The sequence below is a fragment of the Pocillopora damicornis genome, chromosome 6, assembly GCF_964200805.1.
Source record: "Pocillopora damicornis chromosome 6, jaPocDami1.2, whole genome shotgun sequence".
Taxonomy (NCBI): Eukaryota; Metazoa; Cnidaria; class Anthozoa; order Scleractinia; family Pocilloporidae; genus Pocillopora; species Pocillopora damicornis.
In genome coordinates, this window is record NC_142675.1 from 3,210,704 (window position 1) to 3,228,904 (window position 18,201).

The window sequence follows — 18,201 nt, forward strand, 5'->3', positions numbered from 1 at the left end:
CTTATAACATATTGTCGTCATGTTAACAAACCCTAGGAATCGTAGTTTAACCGGAGGGGGGAGGGGGGGTTATGATGTTAGGGACCGGTCGTAATTTACTTCCGGTGGAGGGGAGGGGAAGAGTTTGAATTATATTGATCGTGAGGTTCCCACTTGTGCAGTCGAACCTGTATTAGGCAGCATCGTATTAAGCGGTCACCCTGTATTGAGCGGTCGGTTGTCAAAGACCTGAATTTCATTTTCCTAAATCACTGTAATCTTCACCTCTATTAAGCGGTCACCATCGGCCTGTTTGTATTGTTTTTCACCTGTGTTGAGCAGTCAATTGCGGAAATACTTAAAACTAAAAATATTTTCTTCAAATGAAATAAAATCCATCTTCATCTCTCGAAATCAAAGTTAGTAGTATTTTCTAGCGAGTCTTTGTGCATAATAAGGACTATTATGCTATACAATGGCGTTTTTTATCGTTTTTCACCTGTGTTTTGGAACAGATACTGTCTGCGGACAAATATCCGTGCGTATTTTCGCACCAAACGGGGCCCGGTGTTCATACAGTTATCTGTTATACGTGACAATAGTTTCTTCAGGAAATAAATGTTCTTTACATGTTCTCGTATTTGATCTAACCTTAGTAGCGGAGCTATAAATGACAGCAAAGGAATTTCCCGATATCAGTTTCCCAATATCAGCCCACAAGTTTTTATGTAAACCCCTTCGATGGGGTTCAGTGTCTCTCGCATTCGACAGATCTCCCTCGAATAGATTCTACACGATCAATTACTTGCATTACTTGCGCAAATTGCTCGAGGAATGTAATTCCACCGATGCGATCAAAGGTAACAGACTTTTTACTGAGAATTTTCCATCAAGGAATTAAACGTAGCACACCTTAATCGCAAAATGAAGCTGACGTCAGTTCTCAATTAATTCGATGTTTGCTTCATAATTTTACTTAGAAATTTCGGCGCTTAAAGCCCTACACTGAGACCATTGCAAGCAAAGGGTAGCTTATGGACGCTTCAGCTTAAAGTGTAAGTAAAATATGACACGAACTAGGCATCGTGTTTGTCATGAGTTCCATCACTTGCGAGTGGTAGACCTTCCACTCTTAAATTGAACTGTTTCCATCGGCGTCCTTTGACGAGGTTCTTGAAACATGTATTTTGTTCCTTTTTTGTCTTCAAACGAGTACATATCCTACAGAATTCAAGCAATGCACTAAAGTATAATTCAAAATATCGAACGAGTAGAACGAAAATTATTTCACTGAAATTAAATTCGCGTGAACATACTAACGACTCTACCTCAACCAACAACAAGATGGCGGTTGACAGTTTGATCATACGGTTCTCTGTGCATATTAACTTGTTACGTTTTCATTTAGAAATCCATTCTTTCTTCGAAGATAAACAGTGAACATTGACTAACGAAGAAAAGGTCATTGGGAAGGTAAGTTTAATCTAATGAGTTTATAAATAGGGGAACATTCATGCATGCATGTAGTTAATCACGTAAAATCGCTAAGTCACATAGAAGATAAAATTGAACCCCTCAACAGGCATTGCAGTTATTACTTTTAACTCTTCCGTTCTATCTCCCCGTTTTGGGGCTGACCAATGCACGCCTGACTCTTCCCGAGAATTGACAGAGCCGTACGTACTCTACATTGATTTACATTTATCGCTTACAACCGACAGTAAGGAATATTACCAATGAGATCTAGGCAAGGAAAGGCTTAGGGATTGCAGTGTTTTGGAACTTTGTAGTAACATTTGCATTTTACAACAGCCATTTCATTGTTCTGTTGGACTCAGCCATCCGGATGAGTGCCTTTGATTCTTTGGTATGAGTTAATTGACGTATGGCCGTGTGATCGCGTGATCTGACAGACGACACCCTAATTCTCGGGGCATTGCATCATTGCACAGGAATAGTGGATCGCAAGACGGAAATAAAAACCAGCGTCTTTAAAATTCGCAAAGAGCAACTCACTTGTTAACATGTAAAAATGAGTTTTGGGACCAGAAGCACGGGTACGAGACAGACGATTTGAAGAACAACCCTCAACTTGAGGTATTTGGTCGAGATTCGAAACCAAGCGGTTTTATTTGATTGAGTTGAATTCATATCAGTTTTTCCGACAGCTACTGGTCGAATCGACTTCAAGCGTTGAGTGACAGATTGTGTCTATATCAGGAGAGAAGCTCAAAGCTAAAGGTAAGAAGAACGCTCTTAACAAATCATCGTAAAATAACTATGTGGGGACATTTACGAATTGCGCGTGAAGAAACGCACACCGTCAATAATCATTGTCACAGCTTCCCAGCTCTTTAAAATCCGAGCAAGCTTATTAGTATGTGTAAGCTAAAATTTAATGTAGGCAAAAGCTCAATTTTTAAAGTAGTCTTTCTTTTTTGTTTGACGTATAACGCAAAAATGCTAGAGTCAAAGTCGATGTCACTTCTCAGTTATTGAGTCACTCAAAAAGCATTGCAGTTATTTCTTTCAATTCTTCCGCTCTATCTCTCTGTTTTGGGGCTGACCAATGCACGCCTGACTCTTTCCGAGAATTGAAAGACCCATACGTACTCTACATTGATTCACATTTATCGCTCGAAACAGGAAGTAAGGAATATTACCAATGAGTTCTAGGCAGGGAAAGGCCTAGGGATTGCAGTGTTTTGGAACTTTCTCGTAACATTTGCATTTTACATCAGACATTTCATTGTTCTGTTGAACTCAGTCATCCGGATAAGTGCCTTTGATTCTTTGATATAAGGTGATTGATGTCTAACTGTGTGATCGCGTGATCTGACAAACGACACCCTAATTCTCGGGGCATTGCATCATTGTAAAGGAATACTGGATCGCAAGACACAAAATAAATGCAGCGTCTTTAAAATTCGTAAAGAGCAACTCACTTGTTGACATGTAGGAAATGAGTTTTGGGGCCAGAAGCATGGGTACGAGACAGACCATTTGAAGAACAACCTTCAACTTGAGATATTTGATTAAGAATCGAAACCGAGCGGTTTTATTTGATTGAGTTGAATTCATATCAGTTTTTTTCCAACAGCTGCTGGTCGAGTCGATGTCAAGCGTTGAGTGACAGATTGAGTCTATATCAGGAGAGAAGCTCAAAGCTGAGGGTAAGCAAAATGATTTTAACAAACCCTCGTTAAATAATTACGTGGGGACATTTATGTATCGCACCTAAAGAAACGCACACCGTCAATAATCGTTGTGAAAGCTTCCCGGTTCTTTAAACTAAGCAAGCTTATTGGTATGTGTAAGCTAAATTTTAATGTAGGCAAAAGCTCAATTATGAAAATAGTCTTTTTTTTTCCGACGTATAAGGCAAAAATGCTAGAGTCAAAGTCGATGTCACTTCTCTGTTAGTTCGACGAATGCTGCATAATTTTACAGAGCAATTTCGGTGCTTGAGGCAACGCAAGCGAAGGGCAGCTTAAGGAAGTAAAATATGACACGAATTTGGCATCGTGTTTGTCATAAGCTCCATCACTTGTGAGTGGTAGACCTTCCATTCTTAAATTGGAATGTTTCCATCAGCGTCCTTTGTCGAGGGTCTTGAAACATGTATTTCATTCCCTTTTTTATCTTCAAACGCAGATATATCATTCAGAATTAAAGTATTACACTCGAGTTTAAATCAAAACATGGAACTAGCAGAACGATGAATATTTCACTGAAATTAAGTTCGCGTGAGCAGACTAACGATTCAACCTCAACCAACAAGATGGCGGTTGACAGTTTGATAAAATGAGGTTCTCTGCACATGTTAACTTATTATTTTTCTATTTAGAAATCCAGTCCTTCTTCGATTATACAACAGTAGAAACAGTAAACACTGAGTAACGAAGATAAGGTCATTGCGAAGGTAAGTTTAATTTACTGAGTTTATAAATAAAGGAAACATTCACGCATACATGCAGTTGTTCACGTAAAATTAGTATATCACATAAAAAAAATCGAGTCACTCACCAAGATTTGAAGTTGTGACTTTCAATGCTTCAATCCCCCTGTTTTGGCGCTGACCAATGCACGTCTGACTCTCTCCGGGAATTGACAGAGCCATACGTTCTCTACATTGATTCACATTTATCGCCTACAACAGACAGTAAGGAATATTACCAATGAGATCTAGGCAGGGAAAGGCCAAGGGATTGTAGAAATGAGAAAATGAGTTTTGGAACCAGAAGCATGGGTACGAGACAGACCATTTGAAGAACAACCCTCAACATGAGGTATTTGATCGAGAATCGAAACCTAGCGGTTTTATTTGATTGAGTTTAATTCATATCAGTTTTTTTCCAACAGCTGCTGGTCGAATCGATTTCAAGCGTTGAGTAACAGATTGTGTCGTTATCAGGAGAGAAGCTCGAAGCTAAAGGTAAGAAGGACGCTCTTTACAAACCATCCTAAAATACTTATGTGGAGACATTTACGAATTGCGCATAAAGAACGCACACCGTCAATAATCGTTGTCAAAGCTTCCCGGTTCTTTAAACTCAGTAATCTTATTGGTATGTGTAAGCTAAATTTTAATGTAGGCAAAAGCTCAATTTTGAAAGTAGTCTTTTTTTGTTTGACGTATAACGCAAAAATGCTAGAGTCAAAGTCGATGTCACTTCTCAGTTAGTTCGATGAATGCTGCATAATTTTACAGAGCAATTTCGGTGCTTAAGGCAACGCAAGCGAAAGGCAGCTTAAGGAAGTAAAATATGGCACGAATTTGGCATCGTGTTTGGCATAAGCTCCATCACTTGTGAGTGGTAGACCTTCCATCCTTAAGTTGGAATGTTCCCATCAGCATCCTTTCTGGAGGGTCTTGAAACATGTATTTTGCTTCTTTTTTATCTTCAAACGTGTTTACATCCTACAGAATTAAAGCATTAATTGCACTCAAAGAGTCAAAGTTGATGTTAGTTCTCAGTTAGTTCGATGAATGCTGCATAATTTTACAGAGCGATTTCGGTGCTTAAGGCATTGCAAACGAAGTGTAGCTAAAGAATGCTTCAGCTTAAAGTGTAAATAAAATATGGCACGAATTTGGCATCGTCTTCGTCATAAGCTCCATCACTTGCGAGTGGTAGACCTTCCATCCTTAAATTGAAATGTTTCCATCAGCGTCCTTTGTCGAGGTTCTTGAAACATGTATTTTGTTCCTTTTTTATCTTCAAACGGGTATACATCCTACAGAATTAAAGCATTGCACTCAAGTTAAGATCAAAATATGGAACTTGTAGAACGATGAATATTTCACTGAAATTAAATTCGCGTGAACAGACTAACGGCTCATTACCTTGATCAACAACAAGATGGTTGATTATGAGGTTCTCTGTACATGTTAACTTGTTATTTTTTTAAATTTAGAAATTCAGTCCTTCTTCGAAGATAAACAGTAAACACTGAGTAACGAAGATAAGGTCATTGTGAAGGTAAGTTTAATTTACTGAGTTTAATAATAAGGGAACATTCAGGCATGTATGCAGTTGATCACGTAAAAATTAGTATATCACATAAAAGATAAAATTGAGTCACTCACCAAGAACTGAAGTTGTTACTAAGGAATATTACCAATGAGATCTTGGCAGGGAAAGACCTAGGGATTGCAGTGTTTTGGAACTGTGTCGTAATATTTGCATTTTACAACAGACATTTCACTGTTGTGTTGGACTCAGCCATCCGGATGAGTGCCTTTGATTCTTTGGTATAAGATGATTGACGTATGATTGTCTGTGATCGGGTGATCTGACAGACGACACCCTTTAATTCTCAAGGTATTGCATCATTGCAAAGGAATACTGGATCGCAAGATGCACAATAAATGTAGCGTCTTTAAAATTCGTAGAGAGAAACTCACTTGTTGACATGTAGAAAATGAGTTTTGGGGCAGAAGCACGGGTACGAGACAGACCATTTAAAGAACAACCTTCAACTTGAGGTATTTGATCGAGAATCGCAACCGAGCGGTTTTATTTGATTGAGTTGAATTCATATCAGTTTTTTTCCAACAGCTGCTGGTCGAATCAATTTCAAGCCTTGAGTGACAGATTGTGTCTATATCAGGAGAGAAGCTCAAAGCTGAGGGTAAGTAAAACGATTTTAACAAACTCTTGTAAAATAATTCAATTCCCACAGTGTGGAAACATTTACGTTAATCGCACCTAAAGAAATGCACACCGTCAATAATCGTTGTCACAGCTTCCCAGTTCGTTAAACTCAGCAAGCTTATTGGTATGTGTAATCTAATTTTACTGTGAGTAAAATCGGAATTTCGAAAGTTTTTTTTTTCTGTCTGATGTTTAATGACGGAAATCGAAAGTGAAATAGTCTCAAATTGAAAGACCTGGGAAATATTCCTCAAGCCGAGTTATTTTAGGAATCAATTTGTCTTCGTTTTTGCATTGTTTAAAATGGACGTGACTTTCTTTCACTATCTAAAGATACAATAAGTATTAGGATACAAGCGTTTGTTGGGATATATTTCTAGCTTGCAATCAGTCGGATTTTTAATTGGGAATGTGGAATTTGGACTGCAAATTGACTATGGAGGGAGGGGTGGGGGCCAAGAAAGTCAGTTTCACAGCTTATTCTTCATACAGGCTGTGATTATTGCATATAATATTTGTACAGCTCAACGGCATTCAACCGAATCTGAAAAAAAGAAAAACATTTGAAAGCAGCATAACATTTGTGGGGCAGCGTGTATTTGTACATGAAGCCATTTATCAGACCAAAATCAACATTTACTTCAATAACCAACATGTTCTTATTAATAAATCGCATAATATTAACACTGGAGTCCAATCCTCTAACACCTAAAATTGTGACCATAAAACCAATATGCATTTAAAAGCCAGATGGAAGATTTTCATCAGTTTGTTAAACCCTTAAACCCCTAAGATCGAGTGACTCAATTTGTTCCCTTTGAACTTGCTTCAAAGTTTTTCCAGCAGTGGAAATGCTTGCTTTTAGAATAAAGTATGCCATAGCAAAGTCATATTTTTTAACAATTTTCAGGAGAAGTAATTGCCCCCATTCCCCCCTGTATCCCATTGGAAGACTAAAATGCAGATCAGTCATGAAGGTAGCAAAGGGAGGTCCTGCAATGTGGGTTTTATAGAATTGTGTGGGTTCACCCCGAGTGCCCCATTTGACTTTTAACCCTTAACACCCTAAGACATTGGTATTCATATTCTCCACACTGTTCTCTTTACATTTCCTATGGAACAGACAAGGAGAATTTATCAAAGAAGTATATTTGATAGTGAAACAAATAGAAAAGTCAGTTTAGAACATTAGCTACATCAATTGTTTAATAGTTGTTTTAATTGATGAAAATCTTTCTTGGAAAAACCACGTTGACTGTGTTACTGCTTAAATAAGTAAGACCTGGCATTCAAATGATTGCTAAGGTGAGATACATTGTTCCATCATCTGTGTTTAATGTACCTTACTGATAAAAAAGAACATTCTATTCCCTTATTTATAAATGCAAAAATTCTACCTATTACCATCTTATATCATGAAGCTGTATGTAAATTAATGCTCAATCTTCATAACAACAGTGCACCTTCTAACATCATGAAACGTTTTGTGAGAACATTAAACAATTATACTTATATACTACTTGCTCATCAACATCACAACTTGTTAGGATTAAGTACTCTAGGTGTCAAAATCTGGAATGAGATGCTGATTAAATGAATAGAAAATTTTGTCAAAGAAATCCTTCAAAAAAGAAACAAAAAGGCTCTTCTGCAGCAATATTCTAGAGACTGAAGATTCTTACTTCAAGCCTGATGAGATAATGGTTAAATTCAAACATGGCAAAATTGAAACAAATTGAACTTGCAGTTGTAAAATATCTTTGGTCCACTTAGATATTCAGGACTTTTCTCTTTTACAATGAATGTCTTTCATTTTCCATTTTCTTTTCTTGTGTATCTTTTGATGCTTTTTTTTCCATATTATTATTTTCAACAAAATCTGCTCAAAATTTTCAAAATTTCATTTTTTTCTCTTAAGTCAGAGAAACTAGTTTTAACCACATAAAAGTTTCATTTACTGTAAAAATCTTAAAAAGAAGGCGAGATACAGTAGAAAGAATGTTTCAGGAAACCTGCACAGAAGAGCAAAAGGCGTCATAATTGGAAAGGCCTCCACCTGAGTGTTGACATTTTCTGTGGGCTTTTGTGCAGGATCTCAATTTGCATATATTGTTTACATCACATCTTGCACTGCGCATTCACTGGGAATCTCTAGCACATTTTGCAAAATGTTGCATAATGAGAGTCCTCATCAAATGGCCTAGAAGAGTCAACTAAAAGCAGGGGAGAGCATAATGAAATTGAAGTTAAGTTGTTCACTTTCACCAGCTTGCTTGATGAATTTTGGATTTTTTTTAACTCATGTTCCCATTTCACGAAATGACCTTTCCTGCAAATTTCAAAGAAGTTCTTTGTCAGGAGGCTTGCTAGGGGGTTTGATATTGTGTTTTATTGGTCGGTGGCATGACTGCATTGACACACTTTTGAAAAGGAGGCAAGAAAACTCTGAATTTCTTTGGAGGCCAAAAACTCGAGGTTTGTTATTACACAAGTTACCTCTACATTAATAGGGTATGTGAATGGGTTCATGAAAATTGGCTTGAATGTTCCTCAGATATTATCACACACGAGTGCATAAGGCTTTAACGAAATTTCAAATATTTCTCCTGTAATTTACTGGAGTTTGACATCAAGGGAAATCCAACCTCGCAATAGATTTTCTCAGTAACCAATAGGAATATCGAAATTGCCTGACACTCTTTGTTAGCCCATTATCTGCTGAGTTATACTGTCCAGTTTGTTTCAAGGTCTGGAGTAAAAAAAGACGGAGGCTGCATGGTAACTCAGTAAAGCAAACACCATCAATATTGCATTTAAATACTTACGTGCACCTAACAAAACAAAAACTGTGAAAAGTTTTGTTATTTCGATAATCTGTACTTAATAAGCTTTATTGTGATGTATATTTTTTCTAAGGTTTCTGTTTTAATCTAATCATGTGTAAGCATCAAGTAAACATGCAGATATCAAATATTGTGCAATAGAGCAGATGTAAGTTTCCCTTGTACTTTTTGACTTTATCTTTGATTAAACTAGCCATGATCTACAGTTTCTTTAATAGTAGTATGAGTACGACAATTTTTCCAAAAGGCACTCGATTTTGTTGACAGTAATCTTAAGTAAAAAATTGCCCCATCTGGATTAGCATCTGCTATCTGCAAGTCAAAGGAATATTTTTTATATCGAATATGAGAAAATAGATAAAATGTGAGGTGAAAATCAGGAACTTTTTAAATTTTTGATGATCTCCTTAATTCTTGTGACCCATACATTTGATGCAAGGATGATACTGTAAGGAGAAATTAGAAGCCAATCACAGCTCTTAAGAGGTTAAAGGGTTAAAATGGAAGATGCAGCAAACTTATTTTATTGATCTGTTGCGTGATATTTAACTCATTTTGGAGTGCTGTAATATTCTGGTGTTGCAAAGTTAGAATAAAGTAATAATTTTTGTGTGTGCTCTGTAATGTTGCCTTCCATGTATTAATAACAAGCATTTCTTTACAGAGGACTTGATTTCATGGCTTCTGCCACCCCATTGCATCCTTCTACCAAGGAGACCTCTAATTATGCCCAGCTCTGTTGCCTTCTTGTTAAAGTTGGATCACTTGTGCTAAGGGATATCTTTGACCGGGTATGTCCATCAGAAAACCTTCATGCAGTTCTGACTAATCCCACAAACCATGCTAAATTGAAAACACTACGAAAGAAGAGAGTCCTGAGTACTTCCCAGTGGGAGAAACTGTATCCTGCTTCCAAATCTTCAGTTTCCTCAAAGGACTTTGACACCTCCCTACTGCTATTTCTTCTGAAGAATATCTGCGGTCTGACTCTCCCTGCCTCTGGCTGGAATAACCTTATTCCGGGATCAGACACCTCTCCAGAAGCTGACATCACTCGCATCAAGTTTTTCAGGGACAGAGTTTTCAGTCATGCTGGTAATGCTTCAGTTGATGATCCAACTTTTTGTTGGTACTGGAACAGCATCAAAGACACCTTTCTGCATATTGGAGGGACCTGCTATGAGGAAGTTATAGATGATCCTACACTCCATTGTATGGATGCTGATCTTGAAGAACACTACCGAGAGCTTCTGAGAGAGTGGTTGAAAGATGATGACTGCATCACAGACAAATTGCATGAAGACAAGATTGTGAAAAAGGCCAGGAAAGGAGGGGAAATGGAGGATTCCTTTGACATTTCTGAACAAAATTCATGGGAGAGAGGTGTGTGTAATTTTTTTTTTAAACCAGAGTTTTAAACTAACTTGTAGAGTCAATAATGTACAGTAAGTCGTACTAGATCATTAGATGAAATTGAATTTTGAGCAAATTTTTTTTTAAAGTCACAACTATGTGTAATTGAAGTTGTGAATCTTTATTCCCTTGACACATCAAGTGTATCCATAATTTGCTTTTTTTTTCCTTCATCTTTCTTATCTTTTGATTTCCATTTGGGTAAGCTATTTATTGTCACATACAAATGTTTAAAAAAAATTACAACCTTCTTTTTCAGAGACAGTAATAATGCCAGGAGAAAATACATCAGCACAGACTGGCAATAGCAGCCCACCGGAGCCCAGCGTGAAACTTCCAGAGTTGAGTGATCTTCCAACAATCTGTAATCCGTGGGAAACTGTCGAACTTCCTGTTGATATTCTTTTATTAACAGTGGAAGACTGTGAGTTTTTAAGCTGCTTTGCTTACCTGAAGAAACCCTTTAAGAGTTACCACATCAGTACTGGCTATGTGTACTTTGGGTGCATGGGTGATGATCAAGGAAAGAAAATGAAAATCGCATTGATGAGGTGCTCCAAAGGTCTTGATGCTCCTGGTGGTTCTTTGTCGGTTTCAAAAGATGCGATTTTGCTACTGAGACCTAAGGCTATTTTTTCTGTTGGTGCCTGCAGTGGTTTGAACAGCAAAAAGGTCAATTTAGGAGATGTGGTTGTTTCAGCAAAGCTTATAACAGCTGCACACAAAACTCCCCCCAGCAGAGATATTGGTAACTTGATCAAACATGTGGCTGATGGGTGGAAGGCACCTTTACAAAATGCTGATGAATATAATGCCAAAGTGCACTGTGATGGAGTGGTTCTGAGTATCTCAGATGCAAACAGAGATATGATTAGGAAACATCCTGAAGCAATTGCAGTTGAAATGGAAGGTGGAGGTGAGAATCATAATAACTCAAATTATTGATGAGCCAAGCACTTTTGCACTTGGAGGAAGTGTTTTGAAAAACACTGCTCTTGTATTGTCTCTGCTGGTCCATGAAATAGTATGTACCATCTAGCATGCCAAATTTTCAGGAATTGTATATTGCATAATAATAGTGATTTTGTGTTTGGCTGGGGTAGGAAGATTTTTCTTGCAGGTGAAGGTGACTGAATACTTCTTCTGGCGAAATTGAGTGTGCTTCTTCAGGGTGTCATGAATTGTCTTACATTTGTCATCTCAAAAATGTAGAAAGTATTTTGTTGAGTAGTTTGAGAGTTGAGGAATAGTATCACAGTCCCTGTTAACACTTAAACTCCCATGACTGACCAAGACAGAGTTTCTCCTTACAGTATCAACATTACATCAAGCAGATAAGTATTGGGAAAAGGAAAAAAAGTCAATTAGGGGATTATTGGTTGATCCAAAACCAAATTCTCCTAACCATCATCGTAGGAATTGTATAACAGACATCAACCCTTTAACTCCCAAGATCTCATTAGCAGTTCTACTTACTGTCTGTAAAATGATTCTCATTATGTTAGTTTGGAGAATTTGGTATCAGAACAATAATTATTAGTAATCCCATAATTGACATTTTTTCTTTATTCTCATCACTTGTCTGCATGATATTGTATCGATATAGTAAGGAGAAATTCTTACTTGGTCACTCACGGGAGTTAAAGGGTTGAAGACAATAACCAATGATATCTTAGGAGTGAAAGGGTTAACTCTATCTGGCAGAAGTTTGTCTTTTGAGAAATGTTGAAAGTTACTTATGAAACAAGGTGAAGCCTAAAGAATAATTTTAAAGTCTCAGTGTATACAATTTCTTTTAATTACTGGTTGAAAAAATTTGATTTCGGAGCTAACGAACGTCTTCCTTTAATGTGCATGTTTACAAACAGCTAGAGTGTGAATCTTCTTGAGCTTTGATTGAACAATTATTTCAAGGATGTTAAGAAAATAAGCTTAATATAATATAATATAATATAGTTAGCAGACATGAGTGTTTTTTCAGGAGTGTATGCAGCAGCCCATGATTTTAAGATAGAATGGTTGGTAGTCAAGGGCATCAAAGACTTTGTAGAGGAAACACAGTCTTCTAGTGAGAAATGGAAACAAATTGCCTGTGTGATGGCAGCTTCTGTTGTGGCCAACATTTTGAATGATCCAGTCATATTTCAAGATTGGCCTCACTTTAATGCAGGTATTGCTTCCTGTCTCAATCTTCTCTTTTTACAAGGATAGGTCTGACTTAGATCTATGTTCCCACAGCATATTCTTGTATGGATTATAAATCAAGATGATTTATTCAGTAATAGTTCACAAAGAGGAAATTAAGTTACCCATATTTTGAGTTTACATACCTGTAGGTTTAACAAGGCCTCTTAAGGTGGTGGGAGAAAAAACTTATGGTTAAATTGAGAAATGTAATTGATGAATAAAAATTCACTCCATGAGCCAGGTGAACTGGCCTGCATGTATTCTCTACAGTAGTTAGTGTGGTTTATGTAACACAACCAAAATATGGAAAATTCAGAGGCTAATGACATTTACCAAAGTGATTTGAAGTGATCTGATATATGTTCCTGGACCAGTAAGCAACACAGAAACTTTATAGTGAGCTGGGCCCCTTACGAAGTTTAGATATGACACGCGTCCTGCATGCTGCTAGGATCAGCAATGTCGATAGCGGCATGTTTTTAAATAGTATAAGAAAGAAGGTAAATTTGGAGCTTGGTAAAAGAAATAAAGAAATGTTTTTCGTCTTGTCACGAGCGTGGAAAAAAGATAAAAAACATGAGGAAAACAAAATAGACTCATGTATTATGAAACAATTGTTGAATTCCGTTTTTACATATTATCATAAATATTAAACTCTGTTTATGATATCATACTCAACTTCATCCCATATAATTGCTTACTTTTCTAAGAGTCATAGCGTCATATAGCGTGTCAGTAAGAATGCCTTAAAAACCAACAGCCAATTCTTTTTCAGATGGATTTGACGCAACTGAAATTATTGATAACATTCGTCAACTCTACAAAAATCGGGAAGGTTGGCTAGCACCGTTTCCCTGGTGTGAAGACTTTCACTTCTCCTTTGACGACATCTACACCAGACTTAAAGTCATCTACAGAAAGAAAACGAGAGGAACCGTAACAGGACGAGTTGTCACGATGTCTGAAATCTTCAACCAGCACGAAGAATGTGAAGAACCAAGAGTTGTGTTAATTGAAGGGAAGCCTGGTATGGGAAAGACAACTTACTGTAAAAAAGTTGTTTTCGACTGGGCCTCAGGAAAACACGCAACTGGAAATTACTTCACAAACTTTGTAATAGTGCTTTTGATCAAATGTCGTGATGTTCGGTCTGGCCTTTGGGAAGCCATTGAAGATCAACTTCTGCCTCGAGAAGTTGGTGAAGACCAACGAGAGAGGTTCTTCGACTTCATTCGCCACAATCAATCTAATGTTCTTCTGGTACTCGATGGATTGGATGAAGTTTCTGAGAAGAAGCTAGCTATGTTTTCAGAAGTTATTCAAGGGCGAGAGCTGCCAAACTGTCGCGTGATTGGAACGGCACGACACGAAGCTGGAGTCAAAGTTCGAAAATACTGCGACACGCTGCTGGAGGTTGAGGGATTTACTGAAGAAGATGTAGAAACCTACATTGGAAATTACTTTAGAGCCAACATAAAATTGGCCGAGCAGCTTATCAAACACCTGTTTTATGATAGCAAGTTATATGAAATATTGAGGAATCCTCTCAACACTGCGCTTCTTTGCCTGGTCTATGAAGCTTTGAACGGTGTATTTCCTGAAAGCAGAACGAAGCTGTACATTAAAATAGTGGAGTGTGTATTAAGAAGATACAGAACAAAGCAGCAACTACCAGAAAACGGTGAAGACCTTGTTGACCTTTACGAAAGCCAATTGAAACACCTTGGTTCGATAGCTTTGAAAGGTTTACTCGAGGACAACTTGGATTTTGACGAGAAGGAGCTTGAAAAACACAAAGCAAACGATTTACCTGCATTTGGATTTCTGTCAGTTCAGCCTGGAGGCAGTAAACTAACACCAACCAAACGATATGGCTTTCTTCACAAGACTTTCCAAGAATTCTTCGCAGCTTTCTATCTCAGTTGTCAGCTTATCAAGAACGAAATCAGCACGAACAGCATAGCTGCTGACAGAAAATATCGCCATGAGCTGAAAGAAGTGCTTCTGTTTACATTTGGAATGTTAGCAGCACGATGCAAAGAAACAGTGCCGAATCTTCTGAAAAGTATAACAACACATTTAAACCAGGAAGAAGAGGAAAGCGTGATCTTCATGTTAGAGTGTGTTCGTGAATGCTTAAATAAGAACAAAAATGTTGATGAAGAATTGGCTTCCGCTTTTGGCGCTTCCCTTCTAACTGAAACTGTTGCTATTTCAGCGAGAGAAGTGGATGAAACTTTAGCTGTCTCTTTGAGTAACGTTCTTAAAACAAATACAACTGTGACAACATTGGATTTGCGTGGTAGTAGAATTGGTGGTGATGGTGCTGCTGCCCTGGGTGAGTGTTTGAAATCTAACACATCGCTGACAACGTTAGGTTTGGTTGGTAATGGAATTGGTGGTAATGGTGCTGCTGCTCTGGGAGAGTGTTTGCTAAATAATACATCTCTGACAAAGTTGGATTTACAACTTAATCAAATTGGTGGTGATGGTGCTGCTGCTCTGGGTGAGTGTTTAAATTGTAACACATCTCTGACAATGTTGGATTTGTGTCGTAATTGCATTGGTGATGATGGTGCTGCTGCTCTGGGTGAGTGTTTGAAATATAACACATCTCTGACAAAGTTGGATTTGCAAGGTAATCAAATTGGTTGTGACGGTGCTGCTGCTCTGGCTGAGTGTTTAAAATGTAATAGATCTCTGACAAAGTTGAATTTGTTTGGTAATGTCATTGGTGATGATGGTGCTGCTGCTCTGGGTGAGTGTTTAAAATTTAATAAATCTCTGACAATGTTGGATTTGGGTAAAAATATTTTTGGTGATGGTGGTGCTGGTGCTCTGGGTGAGTGTTTAAAATGTAATACATCTTTAACAATATTGCATTTTAATGCTACTTTTATTAGTGGTAATGGTGCTGCTACTCTGGGTGAGTGTTTGAAATATAACACATCTCTGACAAAGTTGGATTTGGGTTATAATGGAATTGGTGATGATGGTGCTGCTGCTCTGGGTGATTGTTTGAAATACAACAAATCGCTGACAAAGTTGGATTTGATAGATAATGAAATTGGTGATGATGGTGCTGCTGCTTTGGGTGAGTGTTTGAAATATAATACATCTCTGACAACGTTGAATTTGAAATATAATGAAATTGGTGATGGTGCTGCTGCTCTGGGTGAGGGTTTGAAATATAATACATCGCTGAAAAAGTTGGATTTGGATAAGAATGAAATTGGTGATGATGGTGCTGCTGCTCTGGGCGAGTGTTTGAGAGAGAATGCATCTCTGACAACATTGAATTTGTGTCTTAATAAAATTAGTGATACTGGTGCTGCTGCTCTGATCCTGCACAGGTTGAAGTGTCATCCATCTCTGACAATACATTTGAACACTCCAGAACATAGCTACCTTGCCAAAGGACCAACTTTATGAAGCGTTTACGTCTGGAATAAGCAGCGATTAATTACTCTGACCTGGAACAGCGTAAATGTACAGTAGCTTATATTTGTCGATATCAGTATTAGTGCAAGACTCAGGTAGGATCTGTTTGCTAAGATTATTTACTTTTGTAAGAGCTTTTATGAAAGCTTGCACGGTTTTATTCAGGAGACCGTTACACTTTATCACAATCGTACCTATTCAATATTTACTCTGTCATCTCTAATGGATGAAGCTGAAACCATGCTTTATTTGTAACGCGCATGCGTGTGAACCATCAGATTATCCGCGTGAGGATAAGTTGGAAACATTCGATTGTCTCGGATCTTGCTGTAGTTTAAAATCGGATGTAATGTTTTTTTGTCTTAAGCAACAGATTCTGCTCACATTTTTTCTTTTGAGAGGAACTGCCTTAAGCGATTAAAGGTTAGAGTAATTATTCTCTGGTGATCAGTTACTTGATTCTCATAAACTGTGAGGAGAAATTTGAAGTTGATGACTCTTAGGGTGTAGAGAGTTAATTAATTGACTTGTAGTCATGTTGTATGGCAAGACTCTTTATGATGACTATATGAGGCTTTGTTGTAGGCTGTGAAGAACAATTTATTTGTCGAAGTGGACTTTTTTTAGAAAAGTTGTCAAAATATATTTTTTAATTTTGTAAGAGTTAATTTACTTGAACGATTAATGTATTTCTTAAGACTTAACTGATATAAATAAAGGTGTTTTCAATAGAATTACAGTTTTTGTCCTCTATTTTTTTCTTGATATGCTTAGTTTTTTTGCATTCTTCCAGAAAGTCCGTTTGATTATGAAGCTCCATAGCCTGCAGCTTCCTTTCTTCAATTGCATTTTTTCGCTTGATATCTTTTGTAAATTGACCCATGACTCGATATAATTTGGATGTGTTAGGAACTGGGTTTTACTCTGCTTACAAAGAAAAACTGGGTGAAAGAGTGACTTGTCTTTCTAACTGAAATCAAAGTATCGGCAGAAATATTGGACAAGATGGCGGCCGCGCTTGCGCATTTCGTCCATAATGGCGTCCAAATAATATAAGAAACTGTATGGAAATTTGTAAAATTTCTAAAATATAACAATCAGGAGCTCATGGTCCCGTCTGCTCTCGATCGAGAAATATTTAGTACTGATTCTGCTATTCATCAAACCTCACAGGGACTCGATAAATCAAAACCACTTACTTCCCGAGCCAGTTCTTTTGTCATTGATAATTGACCTAGGTCGCCATACAGTTCTTCAAAATCCGTCGTTCTCCATCCCAAACATTCGCCTATTACAGGAAAGTGCATCAATAAAGTCAACTGCTCTCGATCGAATTGACTGCTACAGAGTTCGAAGCGTCCAAATATCCTGTAAAATTGCCATTTCCTCCCATCAAAAAAGTTCCCAACGCGCCAGAATATCCCTTATTTTCCATGTTGAGTAAGTAACGAGACGCCATGTCGAAAACTATGACTGAAATAGTTAAACACGAGCAACGCTGATCTTCGAATCGTCGGCCATATTTGTTTATGTTCTTGCAGGGTTTGATACACATACATCGGGTATTTCTATACACTACTTTCCAAAGGATGTAGCTGTATGGCCAAAATGGAAGCGCTTTACTCGTCGTCATAGAAGAGATTTTACTCTTCAAAGTCATCGAAGACGGCTGTCACAAACACATACCACTGGTCAAATCAAAGGAACTTAGATTTCCAATGAATTCAGCTAAAAAGAATGCTGATTAAGGGGCCTATTCCCACATCGGACACGATTATTCCACATTCTTTTCGGTTGACATTTCGAGAGCGAAGAATGATGAGCTTCTTAATGTTGCTTATTTCACGCGCTTGAGATGTACTTATACTCTTTGTCTTTCCACACGATTACATTTGCGCTTTTCTGATCGTTTGATAATCCTACCAGTTGTGGTTTCCATCGAATTTTAATAACAGAAATATATCATTTGTAATAAAGGTCAAGCCCTTTCCTGAACTGACCGCTGATATCCTGTTGCCTGAACAGTGCGAAACCTCTGGAGGGTACAAGCATAAACACAAGCTCGAAGGGACCTTGTCTTCTCCCAACGACCACCAGATAAGCTATCAATTCCACTCTGCCCTCAAGAAACTAAAAGTAGCAAAAATAGCAATATCATACAACAGCACTGCAACGCGATG

At 37.7% G+C, this 18,201-nt stretch overlaps 1 protein-coding gene and 1 long non-coding RNA gene across 2 annotated transcripts; one reads left to right on the forward strand and one right to left on the reverse strand.

Annotated features, from left to right (window-relative positions):
* The first annotated feature begins 1,335 nt into the window (after positions 1-1,335).
* On the forward strand, positions 1,336-16,755 carry LOC149043466 (uncharacterized). The gene is made up of 11 exons (XM_089210220.1): positions 1,336-2,076; positions 2,148-2,220; positions 3,080-3,152; positions 3,827-3,901; positions 4,342-4,414; positions 5,398-5,462; positions 6,042-6,114; positions 9,645-10,363; positions 10,653-11,309; positions 12,375-12,563; positions 13,356-16,755. Exons 8-11 carry the CDS (start codon positions 9,658-9,660, stop codon positions 16,010-16,012), a joined length of 4,209 nt encoding a protein of 1,402 aa, XP_089066346.1. The 5' UTR covers positions 1,336-2,076; positions 2,148-2,220; positions 3,080-3,152; positions 3,827-3,901; positions 4,342-4,414; positions 5,398-5,462; positions 6,042-6,114; positions 9,645-9,657; the 3' UTR covers positions 16,013-16,755.
* LOC149043467 (uncharacterized) lies at positions 4,549-5,962 on the reverse strand. Its single transcript, XR_016187879.1, has 2 exons — positions 5,570-5,962; positions 4,549-5,217 (listed from the first exon to the last, which is right to left on the reverse strand). It is a non-coding gene; the product is annotated as an uncharacterized LOC149043467 (long non-coding RNA).
* Positions 16,756-18,201: the final 1,446 nt, after the last annotated feature.

What these genes read in the sequence shown, in the direction of transcription:
- LOC149043466 (XM_089210220.1), top strand. Translation starts at nt 9,658, where the DNA reads ATGGCTTCTGCCACCCCATTGCATCCTTCTACCAAGGAGACCTCTAAT. An exon ending in ACAAAATTCATGGGAGAGAG is followed by an intron (nt 10,364 to 10,652) that starts GTGTGTGTAATT and finishes CTTCTTTTTCAG; the next exon opens with AGACAGTAATAATGCCAGGA. An exon ending in AGTTGAAATGGAAGGTGGAG is followed by an intron (nt 11,310 to 12,374) that starts GTGAGAATCATA and finishes GTGTTTTTTCAG; the next exon opens with GAGTGTATGCAGCAGCCCAT.